This window comes from Schistosoma haematobium, chromosome 1 (genome assembly GCF_000699445.3).
Source record: "Schistosoma haematobium chromosome 1, whole genome shotgun sequence".
Lineage (NCBI taxonomy): Eukaryota > Metazoa > Platyhelminthes > Trematoda > Strigeidida > Schistosomatidae > Schistosoma > Schistosoma haematobium.
Window position 1 is genome coordinate 79,119,301 of NC_067196.1, and position 16,651 is coordinate 79,135,951.

At 38.5% G+C, this 16,651-nt stretch overlaps 1 protein-coding gene across 2 annotated transcripts in view; it reads left to right on the forward strand.

The window, feature by feature from the left end:
• Nucleotides 1–7,790: 7,790 nt before the first annotated feature.
• The window catches only part of PCSK6_1 (Proprotein convertase subtilisin/kexin type 6), a 52,542-nt gene continuing 43,681 nt past the window's right edge, over nt 7,791–16,651 (forward strand). Inside the window, exons 1-4 of one of the 2 annotated variants that reach the window (XM_051208500.1) lie at nt 7,791–8,130; nt 8,164–8,259; nt 8,291–8,392; nt 11,058–11,195. In XM_051208500.1, coding sequence (XP_051075242.1) covers nt 7,945–8,130; nt 8,164–8,259; nt 8,291–8,392; nt 11,058–11,195 — 522 coding nt within the window. In that variant the 5' untranslated portion in view covers nt 7,791–7,944. Of the gene's footprint in view, nt 8,131–8,163; nt 8,260–8,290; nt 8,393–8,429; nt 9,569–11,057; nt 11,196–16,651 lie in introns of those variants that run through there. The other variant, XM_051208501.1, reaches the window with a different exon arrangement.

The window sequence follows — 16,651 nt, forward strand, 5'->3', positions numbered from 1 at the left end:
TCCTCGCCTTTACGTCTGCATCAGATCCTCCTTGTTAATCGATTATGCTTCCCAGGTATGTGAAGGATTCTACATCTTCCAGAGTTTCGCCATCAAGATTGACTGGATTGCTATTCTCTGCGTTGTATTTGAGGACCTTGGTTTTCCTCTTGTGTATGCTGAGGCCTACTGATGCAGAGACTACTGCTAACTGGCTATCTTTATCTGCATTTGTTCGTGTGCATGGGATAGGGGGGCTGGGCCATCTGCGAAGTTCAAATCGTCTAACTGGTCCTGAGCTGTCTATTGTATTCCGTGTTCAGGAGTTCCTCGAAGTATTCTACCCATCTCTTCCGCCGTTGTTGAATTTCAGTGATTGGCTTGCCTTCTTTGTCTTGGACCGGTCTCTCTGGTTTACTGTATTTCCCTGCTAGTTTCTTCGTTTTATCGTGTAGCTGTTTCATATTTCCTTCTCTAGCAGCTTTTTCCGCCGTCGTTGCTAATTCTTCCACGTATTTCTTACTGTCGGCTCTAATGCTCCTCTTCACTTGCTTGTTTGCTTCTATGTATTCAGCTTGAGCTTGGACTTTCTCTGCTCGTGTTCGGCTGTTGTTAATTGCTGCCTTCTTGTTCTTCCTTTCTTTGATCTTGTCCAGTGTTTCTATAGAGATCCATTCCTTATGATGGCGTTTCTTTAGACCCAAAACCTCTTGACACGTTTAAGTTAATGCTTCCTTGATGCCTTTCCAGTTGTCCTCCATAGTAGTTTCTTCTTCTTTCAGTAGATCTTGTAAGGCTTGGAACCTGTTGTTGAGAGCTATCTTGAATTCACTGAGTTTGTCAGTATCTCGAAGGAAGTCTGTATTGAACCTTTGTAGTGCTGTTTGTCCAGTTGTCCGGTTCTTTTTTAGCTTCAGTTTTAAATTGGCCACAACAAGATGGTGATCCGAAGTTATGTCAGCTCTTCTCTCGGCTCTCACATCTTCCATTGTTCTTCTAAATTTTTTATTGATGTAAATATGATCTATCTGGTTCTCTGTAGTGTGGTCTGGCGAGATCCATGTAGCCTTGTGTATACATTTGTGCGGAAATATTGTGCCTCCTATGACCAATTTGTTGAATGCACACAGATTTGCAAATCTTTCTCCATTTTCATTTCTCTCACCCAGTCCGTGTCGTCCCATGATATCTTCATATCCGGTGTTGTCTATTCCGACTTTGGCATTTAGATCTCCCATTAGAATGGTGAGGTCCTTTCTTGGGCATTTCTCTATGATTGACTGCAGTCGCTCGTAGAATTGCTCTTTAATGTCGTCGTCGGTATCATTGATGGGTGCATAACATTGGATAATACTCATTGTGATTACCTCCTTCTTTGTTTTGAATGATGCTTTGATGATTCTGGATCCGTGAGATTCCCATCCTACAAGTGCATTTCGTGCTACTTTGGACAGTATTAGAGCAACTCCCTGAGTGTGTGGAGCATTTTCCTCTTCGTGACCGGCGTATAGCAGCATCTCTTCCGTAGCTAGCCTTTTCTGTCCAGCTTAGGTCCAATGGGTTTCGCTGATTCCCAGTACTGCCAAATTGTATCTCCTCATTTCCGTTGCTATTTGACTGGTCTTCCCGGTTTCCCACATTGTTCGAACGTTTCATGTACCTATAAAAATTTTTGCTGTGGTTGTTAGAAGGGGCATCGGCCTCGCGGCTTCCGAAGGAACTCGGCTTTCACCATGAAGCGTCATAATTCTTCTAAATGAATACCTTCTAACTCTCAGGACAGGGTTTAAATGGCTTGAATTATTTTTCTGGTTAGCGTTTTTTAGCGAGTTGGTTTTTTACGGGATGAGGTCGCTAACCCCATGCCCAACCCTCCTCCTTTGCCCGGGCTTAGGACCGGCAGTAACTCTGGTAGAGCTACAGGCGGAGTTATTTTCGGACATCAGCTTCAGTGAAATTGGGAACACAACTACTCTTCAAACCTGTGGATATAGAGAGCATGACATCAGATTGCTGGCGTGCAAAAGACTTATTTAAGTCACAAACATTCAGCTGGTTGTCCCTTCTAATAATCCTGTCACTTATAAGTTCTTTAAAGAGTTTCCACATATTTTGAGAGCTTTTACAAAATATGATTTTTAGGGTAAACATAGAGTTGAGACGACTAATCTCTGGGTTTATTAAAACATTTGGCTTGGAAACTTCAACAGGGTTTTTATCCTTGTACGTTCTTTCTTTTAACCTCCGTAGTTGCTTTAGTTGTGCAGATACAAGTCGATCAAAACGTAAAACCATGTTTTCAGTGTGACAACAAATATCAAAACAAACTTCAAGGTGACAAGCGACATCAGTCGTGTTTCCCAGTAAGTTGTCTGTAAATAATTCTCAGTTAGTCGCACGAAACATGTTTTTCATATTTTGAATATTTTCTTCTGAGTAATTCCTATATTTGACTCTCTTGGTCTGATGTGAAAATGTACTCTTTCCATGGTTTTCATATACTTTAGCTAGAACACGAATTATACAGTGATCCGAGCTCGACAATGAAACACGTATACGAGTTACATATATACTACATCATTAATGAAAACGATGTTTAAATTAACATTCAAACGAGTAGGAAAATCTAATACATTTTGGTGACCTAGTGATGTAAGGAGGCTGCAATCATATGGATTGAAATCACCACATACAATTGAAAGTGAACCACTAAAGGCAGTAACACTGAGTTCATTGCAAAAAAGATAGCATAGATAATGTACAGTCTGGAGCCACGTAGATGTTGGTAACAAAGACATATTTGTATTTATTCAGATGTTTTGGACGACATTTTAGAGTTAGATAGTTGACAAAGTAACTTGAAAACTTGGAAAATGCAAATGTAGATTGACATCAGCTCACGTTTACGAACGCAGCTACGTCGCCGCCACGATGGACGTTGAAATCACGTAGTGATACTAAGCAATAGCTCTGTAAGACCAATTAACCATGATTCTTCAATTGTGATGATGCCACAATTACGATACATGTTTTGAATTAGTAAGAATTGAAGATAGTTCATCTTGGTAATTAGTGATTAGCAGTTATAATTTAGCAGGTCGAGAATCGACAAACAATTAATGTTCATTCTCTTTAGTGCAGATTGCCAACCACTACGATATCTCTTATTGTTTGTTTTTGTAAATTGTGCAACGAAAGATCGTAAGCCTTTCATAAATGCGCCTGTATATTTTATACGACTCATAGACATAATGAGGTGTTCAAACAAAATAAAAACAGGAAACTTGGTTAGATATTAGTATGTCAGAAACAGGTAGCCTAAATATTCAATCAGGTCGCCGTGTCAAAGTTCGTAGATCCAGGTAGTTGAGTGAGTAATGGTGATGGTTTAACAGATAAAACTAATTTACGCATAGTGAAAAGTCAGACTGGTTTATGCCAATCTGGGTCACCTATGGTACTGCCATGATGTTAGTGTGACTATGAAACATTGAGTTTACGACACGTCTGTGAGAGTAGTTCTACTCTATCGTTGTGAAACCTGGAGTTATGATCTCTTATTACGACCCAGCTACTGTTGTCGCTTAGTATTCTTCAGACACCACTTCATTCTACAAGTCCCTAAATCAGAACACGGTTGAATAGGAACGTAGTTATATTCCAAATAAACAAGGTAGAATGGGAGTAAGAATCAAAATCGGAAAAACGTTAGTATGTTTATAATTTTACACGAGAATATTCTAGTGTTGACTAAGAAATGGGCAATCAGCGTGCTCCAACACAATCCTGCACGGAACATGCTTTGACCCAACCTATATCCCGCTAACACCTGGCCTTTGTATTTAGAATTTTCGGTGACTCTGTGTTCAACCATCGTTGTCTCCAAAGAGTGACTGACATTCAGTGGCAACACCATGTTAGCCATGATAAGGTTCAGTAATACGACAACTCAGCTGGTGTCACCATCTTAAGACACCGGCTTTGATGACCTGAACGTTTCATGAGTGCCATCCCAGCGGCTTCTATATCGTGGTTTGTTTGCCAACTCTCGGACTAGTTGAAAAAGTCGAAGTGGGTAGTTTATAACGCCGAGTCGTAGTATGAAAGGAAACTAGAATACTGGCATCTATCAATCCATCACGACCCACTGGTTGTGGTCCTAGAGATAGTGCAGCTCAATAGTCGGAGATGTTATCAGATATTGCTCATGGTAGAACTCGATAACGATCTTGCTGTAGGTTCCTTTTACATGCTTCATAAAGTCGAGAGGAACTACCCTAACTGGAAGAAGTCTACCTCGGTTGTGCTGTTAACTGAACTGTATCTCGTGTAATATACTATTCTTGTTCGTTTTTGATTGTACTACACCTTCATATTTTCACAATGTTATCCCTAAATTTTATGTGGCCGATAGACTTGTGGTTCTTAGTTGTATCAATGTTTATGTTTTTTTGAATATGTGCATTTTTGATGACTAATACTCCCGTTTAGCCTGGTGGTCAACGTAGTTGAATGAAATCTTAAGGTCAGGAAATAAGACTAAGATTGAGATTCCTTAAGGATACCTATTTTTCGGAATCTGACGACAGGTGCGTATATGATGAGTATGTCTACGTCGAGGTTTGAAATTAGTTTAGTCTTCCTTAGTTTGCTTTGCACAAGCTCTCGTTAATGGTTAGACGGTTGTTGAGGCTGATACTTTACACACCGTATTCGACTGATTCCCATGTGGTTTTCACGAGGAGATTTTAACTTTTCCATTTAAGCTGGGACAGTGAATGATTGAGATCAGTGAGGTGGGATTACAGAGAGAGTAATTTGTATTCGTAGTGGTATCATTTATATAATGTGAAAGTTATTCCATGATTTGTCCGTTATGCATTCTGATGGTCACAACAGTAACAGCACTCAAGTAAGAAATAAAACCGAGTACACGTGAATTCATGGTACTGAGGGTAGGATAACACATATCAATGTACAAAGCAGTTATCATTCTGTGCAGACATCACACGTTTTCTGTTATAATCTTCACAAAGTTGGGAGGATACCTTCAGTATAAAGTGTCCGAAAATATCTAGGGAGTCGGTGCCGATTTGACATTTCTGAATATTTACAATAATGCCGTGTTTTTGTAGTCGTTCATAAACCAGGTCTAGATTTTTGAGATGAGATTCTCTGTTCATACACGTGATCGAACAGTCATCTACATACGCGTGTATGAAGTTGATGCCTCGAAAGACATGGTCGATGAATCTCTGGAAATTTTGCACAGGGTTTCTTAAACCGAAAAGCGTGTGCAAAGATTTGTAGACACCGAAGTGGGTGGTGATGACGGTTTTATGAATGTCATCTGCAGCCATGGGAGTTTGGTTACATGCTTTAAAAAGTCGATTTTCTAAAAATTGGCTGTACCTTTCAAGGTAGCTCTCAAGTCGTGAGTGTGAGGCAACGAGTAACGATCAGGAATGCTTTCCGCATTCAGTCGCCGATAGTCACCAGTTGGACGCCAATCACTGCTGTGCTTTTTTGGGGACTATGTGTGAAGAAGATTTACATGAGATGTTTGATGGCCGAATGTTTCCTAAATATATCATATGGTCGAATTCGTTTTTAATCAACCTCGGCTTTTGGGAGCTAGTCGGTGCGCTTTCGAGAATACAGGTGGTCCTGTAGTGGTAATGTGATGTGTAACATTGTTGGTTGAACACAGCAATTTTGGTCGTGTTTGGTACAGTTCGGGGTACTTGTCGAGTATCTGTTGATAGAACGAATCGATTATGTGATTAAAATGACTGGGGATAACCTACAGCCAGAAAAAGAGATTACTTAAACAGACAAATTAGCATTCCCGTCTACTAACCTCCTTTTGCGCGTGTCGATGAGTAGATTATGATGTTGTAACAGGTCTATGCCAACCACTGGCATAGAAACGTCTGCCACAACGAAAATCCAGTGAATGAGTTTGCGTAAACCTGCGTTAAGGTAAAAATATCTTCTACCATATGTGGCGATCGGTTTACCACTTGCCGCCTGTAAGTTGAAAACTTCTTCGAGCAGTCGGTCGTTAAAATTTACAGGAAGAACGCTAACTTCTGTGCCAGTGTCGATGAGGCAGCAAACTTTCGTCATTACATCAGTGACATATAACGGACGGCTATGCTCGCCGGCTACGGTTGCCGTTAACGCGTGCCGGCTGGGAGGTTTCCCGAAGTGTTTTCGTGTCGGTCAGTTTAGAGCTCGGAAAATTGTAAGGTTTCCTGAAATTTTGAGGTTTTCCGTATTGATTATGGCATCAACACCAATCAGGGCTATCCGTCTCTCGTGATCTAGAGACCGGTCGTCTTCGTGAGGAACTCGTTCAAGGGGTTAGGGGCGTCTACTGTCGTGTTAGAGTAAGACAGAGGTCTGTGACGTAATTTCATGTCGTTTGAGGCTTTTCTCTAACTGAATAGACATCGACGTTGGGAGTTCTGGTGATCTCCAGAATTCAATCGGCAGATGCAGCCGGCTCGTCTACAGGGTTGTTTTAAAATGAAAAAAGCACTGCTTGCACCTGTTGAGGAAGCCTTGACAAGAACAGCTATCCAAACAGGCCCTCATCAAGGGTTTGTTGGCCAGTGACCTCTTGCATACGTGGCAACATTTATGTTTCTGAGCCACGTTGTACTCAAATGTTGCTGAGGAGTTAGTCTAACCGTTGTCGATCGGTTAGGTCCCTACACTTGAGAATAGCCTGGTTTAGAGTTCCGTAAGGTTCCGAAACATCACTAGTAAAGATACTAGGTGTGACGTACAGCGCAGTAGTGCTTTCACCACTGAGAGGGATTGTGCACATGGGTCTGTCACACCATTCTCGTGGAGGTCAGCTTCTGAGTAGCAAAACCAGACTTCGATATTGTCGGACCAAAATGGCATTAGCAGAAATAAAGGAGGCGAAAGTCCTAATCTGTCCCGTCATGATGAATATAAAATATATCAATGAACGAGAAAAGATATTAAAATTTTTAAAAATATCACAGTATGTAAAAATGTAAGGTAAAGTGCTGTATATGATGTTCTGATAAGGAACAGGCTCACGGTTTACTGGTTTATGTACCCGATCACGTCGGGCTCACCAGTATAGATGACAATTTTCGAAACTTTGACAACGCCTCAACCAGTAACACCTTCATAATCAAAGTATGCCAACCCAGTTAAACCAAATTAGGGAGTAAATAAGTTCGAAGATACCTGTAGAAGGCCATCGATACGTTGAACAGCGTTTGGTCCAAGCTAGCCGGTTGTTGACGAGGGTGGGTAGCACGGTTTAACCACTCGTGATATGGTGCGGATGCGTAACCAAGAGCGTCCGGCTAGGTGAGTCTAGTAAAACTAATGCGGTCAGCATCAGATTTCTTAGACTAACAGGGCTAGTCTGTGTCAGGTAGAGATGGGGATCTACCTCAGACAATGGAAGATGGTTGCGCAATTTCGTGGATTGGTTGAAGTCAGACATTAACATCATTGGACGCCGTCCGGCTGACTGATCTAGAGGATAAGTGTCCGCGAGAAAGAAGGAAGGTCCTGGGTTCGAATCTCGTCGATAGGTCTCATATTAAGACGAAACGGCCGTCCAGTGCTTCCCGGTTTTTAGTGGTGGTCTAACATCGATTGATCCATGATCTCAATCAAAAACCTACAGAGCTATTGATTTTGGGGATCTTTTTACTGCTAAACACTCAATAGTTCAAAGCCTTGTTAGAAAAAGGAAAAACAGAAATATAATGGATATTTAACTAGTTTGAATTTATTAACTTGATTTTAAAAGAGACCTTCACAAAAGGCCCTAGATTGAGTGCTTAAAACAGATGATTCTTGTCGTTGTTTATGTCGGTCGTTCAGGGAAACGAAAGATTTAACGAGTTCCCCATTTTATAATAGTTTTATTGAGTGCTGACCTGGAGTTATGATTACGAACTTCAGATAATGAACTGTGGAAATTATCTTCATTTTCTACTTGTTATCTCATTGTGCCATACCGTAATGAATCAGCTATACTGTCGCCAAAACTCATGTGAAATGCCTTCAGTGGAATATGTCGTTAGAGTCGATGGAACGTTTTCAGATGCCAAGGCAGTCGCTCGACTGCACGACTTGGAACTAGTTGATGAAGTATCTCTTATTTGTTGGTCATTTTCAAATTAGATGATTGGTTTTAAAGGGATGTACATAATGCACTCAAAAGCTAGCGCACTCAAAAGGCGCAAGCGTCGGGCTATGGTATCCATTGGAGGTCCAGGGGTATGACTTGTTTTAGGTTTACTCTCCGTAGGTCAAGTGGTTTATTAAACAAGAATTTCTTAAACGTACTAAGCGTTCCAGTGTGCCGACCGTATTTTGGGATGATCCGCTGTATCCTGATATGTGGTATCTGGTAAGTATTTGTGTATCTTTCAAATAATTTGGAAAAGGGACTTCAGTTTTATGTTTTCAAACCCCTTCTCGAGTTGTGCGGAAATAGCAAACTGATTGTACGATGGGGGTCAACATCAGGCTTTCAGATGTGGTTCATTGATATTAAACAGCGAGATTCTCATGTTGATCCTCCAGATATCTGGATGTACAAATTTACCCGTCAGTAGGAACAATTAAGGGGAATCATTTAGAGTGTGCCTTTTCAGTACCATTAGTTCCAAGGTAGATACCAAGTTTTATGCATAAAGAATCAGCCGAAGTATTATTAATATCTTAGCCAAATATGGATTTACATGTCCTAACTCCAGAGAAGTACTTATATCTTCGTATCTTATGCACATTATATGTTCCCCATATTTGGAACTACAGCTTTCTTCTATTTACCCATAATATTTAGGTTTTAGTTATTAACGGACTTTAACGTTCTTAAAATGAATTCAATTATCAAGTTCTACAGGTACAATCTTGTTGTTGATATTCCGACAATATTTCTGACCAGTTGAAATTTCAGGATTTCTTTTTTAAATGAGGGTTAGTGGTTTGTAATTTCAGTTATTCTAAATAGGCTTTTAGCCTCCTACTATTAATGAATTTTACGAGTTGACATTAAGATTAGGGGTTTTATCTATGTATGTTGAGTTGATTATTTACGACATAGTTTCATATACATGTGTTTTCGGTGAATCAAAACTATTTTTGGCTATTTTGTACACTAAATTAAAGTTAATTCAACCCACACAAAGATACTCATTTTTGTTTCGTAGATAGTAATGATAAATAAAAATTTTTCCTTAGTAGCGTGAAGGGCATACCTGAAAATTAAGTGTCTTATTGGTCATCCAACTATCATATTCATTAGTTCTCAGACTTTGTGACACAAGTGATTACCAAACTGTATGCAACCCTAGTTGTATATGAATGTGTGTGCTTGAGTTCTATTTTAAGGAAGTATTTGAGACGTCCATTTTGTCGCCTATATAGTGTATCTCTGTTCTTTAGAAATTATCTAACACCAATTGGTAATCGTTACATATTCTTGATGTTTTCTTATATTTTATTGGTTTGACAGTAATGGCATAATCCGAAAATTCGCGAAAAACAGTTGCACTTTTGAACAACTATTCCGTATTCCTACCAAACGATTTTCTTAAATATCAAATCATTCTATCAAAACAACAGCATCTTTATTTCTTCTTGATGTATTTTAGAATATTCTTACCACTTTTAGACTATAAATATTATAGGTTTTTGTGACGCAAGTACAGGTTTATGTACTCTATCTTTAAGCCAAACTCTGTATGGTAGCTAGGTGTAATACCAATTAGACCCAATCGAAGTAATAGTGAGGTTAGGTATGGGGTACTGGGGAAACATATTTTCGGTTGACGAGTGTGAGCTTTCATCAGTTGTGGTAACTGGGTGTAATACACATATAATGTAATACACATACCAAACCACCACTCACCTCAACATGCGTTGCTGGTTGGTGTAGCACTGGGCTGAAATACACCTCACGGTAGCGGTTATTGACGGAATCTAAAAAGTCTTGGTAGGTGCAAACTAGCTGCTTTAAGTCTGCAGTATTCATGGCTATTTGACGGGGATGTTAGGTAAAGTAGCTCATAATGGGACACAGTGGCATAATTGTATTCATTTATTTTCCACCTAATCTTGAGTTTCAATGAAATGGTCCCTAACCTGATGGGAACAGATACATTTCTTGACTTGCTCTGCCTATGACATTAACTAATATGTATTTTTCCCCTAATATGATCGAGGGAAGTAGTAGAACATGGCATTTAAAAAACGAATATATGTTGTTGAGATGTGACAGATACTTATAGGCAATGAAAGTAAGTAAGATATGGGGGCGGTAAATTCGCGACCCAGAGGTTAAAAGCCAGTTGGTTTAATTATTAAATCACGATCTTAACTGTTGGTTGAGTTTGCTTATTTTCCGTTTGTATTGAATATTCATGAAATTGTTATGCTTCACTAGCACAGTTATTGTGTGGAAATGGAAGAAAAGTGTAATCATTCAATAAAAAATCATACGTATCAAAACACTTCACTAACCAACTTCAAAAACTAAGAGAGAAGATATAAAAAAGCATAACTGAAGTACATATGCTTCAGGTTCTTCGTTAGGATTGACCTACTGACTGAGTTGAGAAAGTGAATCAAACTAATAAAATGTTAGAGATTCTGTTAAACATAGGGATTTGCCGTACGTAAATCATTATGATCAGTCGTAGGTCGTATCATTTTATGGTCACAAGGAACTGTTTCCTTATATTTTCTGTGCCTCTACCGAAAAAATCTAGATTTTCTAGTAGTTTCTGAGTTGCTAAGTTAAACTTACATCTTAATTAGTAAATATCCTTTTCCTTCAAGGTTTTTTCATACATTTTTCTCTTCAGTTTACTTTTATATCTTAATGTTTTACACTTCGTACTAGTTTCCTATCCTATTATTATGGTATTTTAAGGTGTTTTTACTTAAATTTTATCAGATATTCCATTTCTTATCCTAAAACGTTAAAAGCGGAGGCTGTTTAATTAAAAGTTTTCTTCACAAATTAATGATGTGATTTATAAGTACATATTTATATTTCATTTTTTTAGAACAGAGCTAGTAAAGGTAGAGGTTATGATATGAATGTATTAGAAGCATGGGAGTTAGGCTATACTGGTAGAGGTATCAAAATCACTATTATGGACGATGGAATAGACTACACGCATCCGGATCTGTTTGTAACTTATGTAAGTTTTATTTTTGTATCAAATTTTTATAATTTGTTATTCTTCCCAGTGTCATTATTCTAGGCTGGTTTAATCGGCCTCTACGGAGAACGGAGTTTTTTATGAATTTATTCCTGTTGGTTTTATCGATGAATAATCGTATATAATGTAAAGTGTTAGCATTGAATATAGGTTTCTTCGTACCTTAAAATTAATAAGCAGGTTTATTGAAAAATCCATGCCAAAAATCTATTTTTCCAAAGAAGTCAACTTATTTGGTTCCAGTAACCAGCATCTAAGTGACTTGTTGGGCAACGTAACAAACAGACGTTGCACAAAAAGTTATTGTCGTAACTTAACAGTTTAAGATGAGATCCAAAGTAGTGGATGTTTAGTTCAGGTTTGAAAATACTGAAATTTAGATGAAATCATACCGTACTACCGAATTTCAACAATGGTACATAGAATGTACCAGAGTGCACCACTAAAACATGTGCCATTACTATCGTTTATTAAAATGTTCTTACTGGAGTAGAGGAATTTCGACAAAATCAAACATCATAAACGTTGTCCAGGTATACCATATTCTAGATGTAACCACAATAAAAGATTTTATAGAATTATTTCATGCGATACAAATATTGAGAATATTTGTGAATAGCAAATACTTTAGTTGGGGGTAAGAACGAAAACCGTTCCTTGTCCTCTGAGTTTTTCCGTTTGGCTCGTTTGGCTTTTTCCAACTTACGTCACCTATGGCGAAGGCGAGATATCCATCTATCAATTATTTATTTATTTACTTTAACACATAGATATTGGTACAAGGAGGCACCAAATACATATGCGCCACACAAATCCCATTCGATATGTGTGAGGGCTATGATACTGCCCGGGTGCCCAAACCGAAGCAGGCGGTTTTCTTAGGGGGCCATATTCGGAGCCTTCGACCTGAAGGTGTGATCCACGAGGCAGTGGAGCATCGTAAGGAGATGCAGTCCCATGGAAGCCGGTGACCAACAATTGGTTCATACGCCATTTGTTCCCGCAGAATACTGGAGCTCATGTGCACCATTGGTTTGAAATCCGGTTAAGGCGCCAGACATTCGCTTTTCGTCCTCCCATTTTCGTAAACAACACCCCCGCCACGAGAAGGCAGTGAGTAGGACTTCTCCTGGTAGAGGCTATATACGCATGGCCATGTGAGAGCATTTCGAGAGTGAGAGCTGACTCTCCCCACTCTCGGCCGTACCAAGGCATTTGGGGGCTGCGCGGCAGTTCGTTCTGTTTTACTTTACGACTGCGAGACATGGCCATTAACAGTAGAAGACACTCGTAAGCTACTAGTATCTGGCCACAGGTGTCTAAGAAATATTGCTCACATCTAGTGAGATCACCGGGTAAGTAATAGTGAGGTTCGACGCAGGGTATTATGGAATGATGGTAAATCAGTTGATGAGGTCGTGAATCTTCATCGACTGAGATGGTTGGGCCACTTGCTGCATATGCCTGAACACCGATTACCACGACGCGCAATGCTGACTGGTGTTGGAAGAAATGTAGAGGCTGCCAAACCAAAACGTGGCATCAGTCCTTGAAGTCACTAACTTCTAGTCTGAGCTATGTTGGGAGATGCAGACTAATTGGTTGGGGTCCTCGTGACTATCGTAACGAGTGGTTGGAGAATCTGTGTGACATGGCTGAGAATCGATCACAATGGCGTCAGTGTATACACTCTTTATGCAATCTTTATTATGTATTACCACCACTGGATTAACTACTTCTATGAATTCTGTGTTAATCTTGTTGTGTTAATGAAGTATGGCAACTTAGACCAATGCACATATGTGCCCGGTCTTATGTTGTAACTGACTGACTGGGTTTTCCGTTTAGGTATGGATATTTCGTCACTAACGGCATGTATAAACCGCAGTTAATTTTACTGGAGTTATCAACCTCGGTTGTAAAATGTCCATTACTAAGTATTAGGAACAATTAGTCAGACAGTTTTCAATATCCGCTGGTCCACACTTTTTCCTTATCGTTAAATATCACTTCCTAAAGGAAAGTCATGTTCTTTGAAACCTGGATTTATACACTCTAGAGATATCCCTAAAGACATGTTTTGTATATTAGAAATACCTTTGTAAGGTTAGATAGTGTGTTTACTAGTTTTCGATGCTTATGAGGATCTGTCAGTTAGCTTTTGCTGTTGGTTGGACGCTATGTGTCCAATATCATTGTCAAGTAGGTATACTTATATTGGCCTTTTAACTTCAATAATAATGAATGGTTATAGGGTTAATACTGCTTACTTACCTACGCCTGTTACCACTCGTCGAAGAGCATAAGCCGCCCACCAGCACTCTCCATCCAACCCTGTCCTGGGCAATCCTTCCCAGTTCTTTCCAGTTGCTACTCATCCTTTTAATGTGTGCTTCCGATTCCCGAAACAGTATGTTCTTCGGCCTTCCTCCTTTCCACTTCTCTTCACGATTCCAAGTTAACGCTTGCTTCGTGATGCAGTTTGTTGGTTTTCGTAATGTATGTCCTATCCACTTCTATAGTCTTTCGGTCATTTCCTCTTCAGATGGAAGCTGGTTTGTTCTCTCTCACAGTAGGCTGCTGTTGCTGATATCCGACCAACGGACATTGAATATCTTACGTAGACAACCGTTTATAAATACTTGTGGTTGTGGTAGTTCTCTAAGTTTCAGTTCGGTACAGTAGAACTGTATTGACGTTCGTATTGAAGATTGTAACTTTGATATTGGTTGAGAGACAGATGTTTTGAGTCCCATATGTTGTCCAACTGTGGGAATGCTGTTGTTGCTTTGTCAATCCTCGCCTTGATGTCTGCATCAGATCCTGCATGTTCATCGATGTTGCTGACCAGTGAGGTACGTGAAAGTTTCCACCTGTTGCAGAGTTTCCCCATCAAGCGTGATTGGTTTGTTTGGTGTTTTCTGTGTTGTATTTGAGGTTGCTGGTGTTTCCCATGTGTATGTTGAAGTCTACTGCAGAAGAGACCGCTGCTACACTTGTCGTATTGATCTGCATTTGTTCGTGTGTATGGGATAGAAGGACTAGGAGATCTGTGAAGTCCAAATCGTCTAGTTGATTCCGAGCTGTCCATTGTATTTCGTGCTTCCCATCAGATGTGGAGGTCTTCGTAGTCCAGTCAACCACCAGAAGAAAAAGGTGGGTGAGAGAGAGTAAGCAACCTTGCTTGACTCCGGTTCTCACTTGGAATGCGTCTGTCAGCCGTCCTACATGCACGACTTTGCATTGTAGTCGGTCATATGAATTCCAGATGATGTTGACGATTTTCTCAGCTACTGGCACCATAGTGTCGAAGAAGGTTCCATAGGGTTCTCCTATCCATTTTGTCAAATTTTACAGGTGGAGTTAGGTTTGATGTGTTTATACCTTAATTGATTCGGTGAACTAAAGTAGTTTCCTGGTTAGTCGAAGTGGTAATATGTTTACGAAATCGATCCCCAAGTCCAGATTTTAGAAGATCAAACCAGTGATTGAATCTCCGAGTACATTATTTGAGATTAAAATTTCATTTTTACGTGAAGTATTCAGCTTAGATTAATGAACGATGAAAACAATAATCACAGAGCAATCGATAATCTATTTTGTTCTCTCGTCGTATCAATTAATTTAGTTAAAATTAAAATATTATCATGCTTATGTCCAACGTAAAATTCCATTCTTGAATCTTATGCTACTAAAGGTAAATAAAAATACCAGACTTAGGCTTAATTTCTTAGACTTGATTTCCGTTATTCAAATGATAAGTCGCTGGGCAATTCGACAATTTCTCATTGTAGCACATTCATAGACTTAAAAAATCTTTCCGAAACTTGTTAAACACATCTTTCTTACATACGTTGTATCAAATGATGTGAAACCAAGTAGACATTAGCCTATATGAAACCTCTGTGTATGTCTAAAAAAACGAACTAACAAACAAACGTTTTGTGACTGTTACACTATCTTCGACAAATAAACAATATTTGTTACCATTGTTTTCATATTTCAAATTGTATAGAATTGCTTTTAATTGTTTTTACTTACCATGATTACCATTTTCTGTTTACTGATTTTAACAAATACACTGCACAAAATCAATAAATAAGCCTGCATATTGTCTAAATTGTGAGATTTTGTTAAAAAAATATTATCGTTATTTCAGAATAATGCCAATAATGATGATATCCAGAACTTAGTCACACAATTTAAAAACTAGCTTATAGACACTAGAAAATAAGTAGATAGGGAATATAAATAAATAATGGATGAAATTCAGTTAGCTTTACGAAACAATATGCATCTGACTAATTGACTGATTAACTGATTAAGTAGTTAACTGATGATGATAAATCTAATAAACAAATAATGTAAACACGGTATGACTTATAGTCAGACGCTGTTTATATGAACTGGAGAAAGGGAAGACAATAGTAAAAAAGACACCATTTTATGAAAATGAGACTATCCTTGTCATAGTGAAATCAGTCAAAGTTTATATAACGAAATAGAAATATGACGAGTCTATTGAAATTATTTTGTTGTGTGAAAAGAAATAACCCAATGGAACAACTTCATTTACACACTTATGCACATTGTGATAATTAATATACGATGAAAGCTCTCAGTTTGCATTGACTGTTTTTACTGTTTTAATCCTGAAAATTCTATATTTGTTTATATTTCCTACTACTACTACTACTAACGCTTAGGGTTTCATTTCATATTTTTTTCATTATTACTTTTTGGGAATCTCATGTTAATTTTACTTCTTACTATTCTACTTCATAATAATTTTCTACGTTATCTTCATTTAGGAATATCATAATTCAGTGTCCAACAAATTGCTTTAGTATGACTTCATCTTCTCCATGTAGAAATGATGTTGCTGAGTAAATTGATATAATGAAAATAGATTTTACTGGACAATATGAATAAATATTCAATACGTCTCTTTCACCCACTCCCATTGCTATGTATTTTATTAAGTAGAATAAATATTATACAATATTTGAATACTGACAAAAAAACATATTCTTTAGTTGAAAAAATTTTCTCCGCATACAATTGTACTAAATCTAAATTTACTATTGGAAAATGGTTGAATAAGTTGTGTTAAATGGCTCAACAAAAGAATACACTTTAAAAGGGTCATAAGGAACACGTAGTGGCATAAATCAGAATTTAACATGGATAGGCTTCTAACTCATCGATCAACTATATCCTTACATACAATCTTTCTTTTATATATTACCATCATTGAATTAACTACTCTTAAAAACTCGGTGTTCATCTTGTTGTGCTAATGAGGTATGGCACATGTGTGCCTGATCCTCCGTTGTAGCTGACTGACTGACTCATCGATCAACTGTTGAAAATGTTGGTACCTACTTAGGCTATTCCTGCTTCGGTTTGGGCACCCGGGCAGTATCATAGCCCTC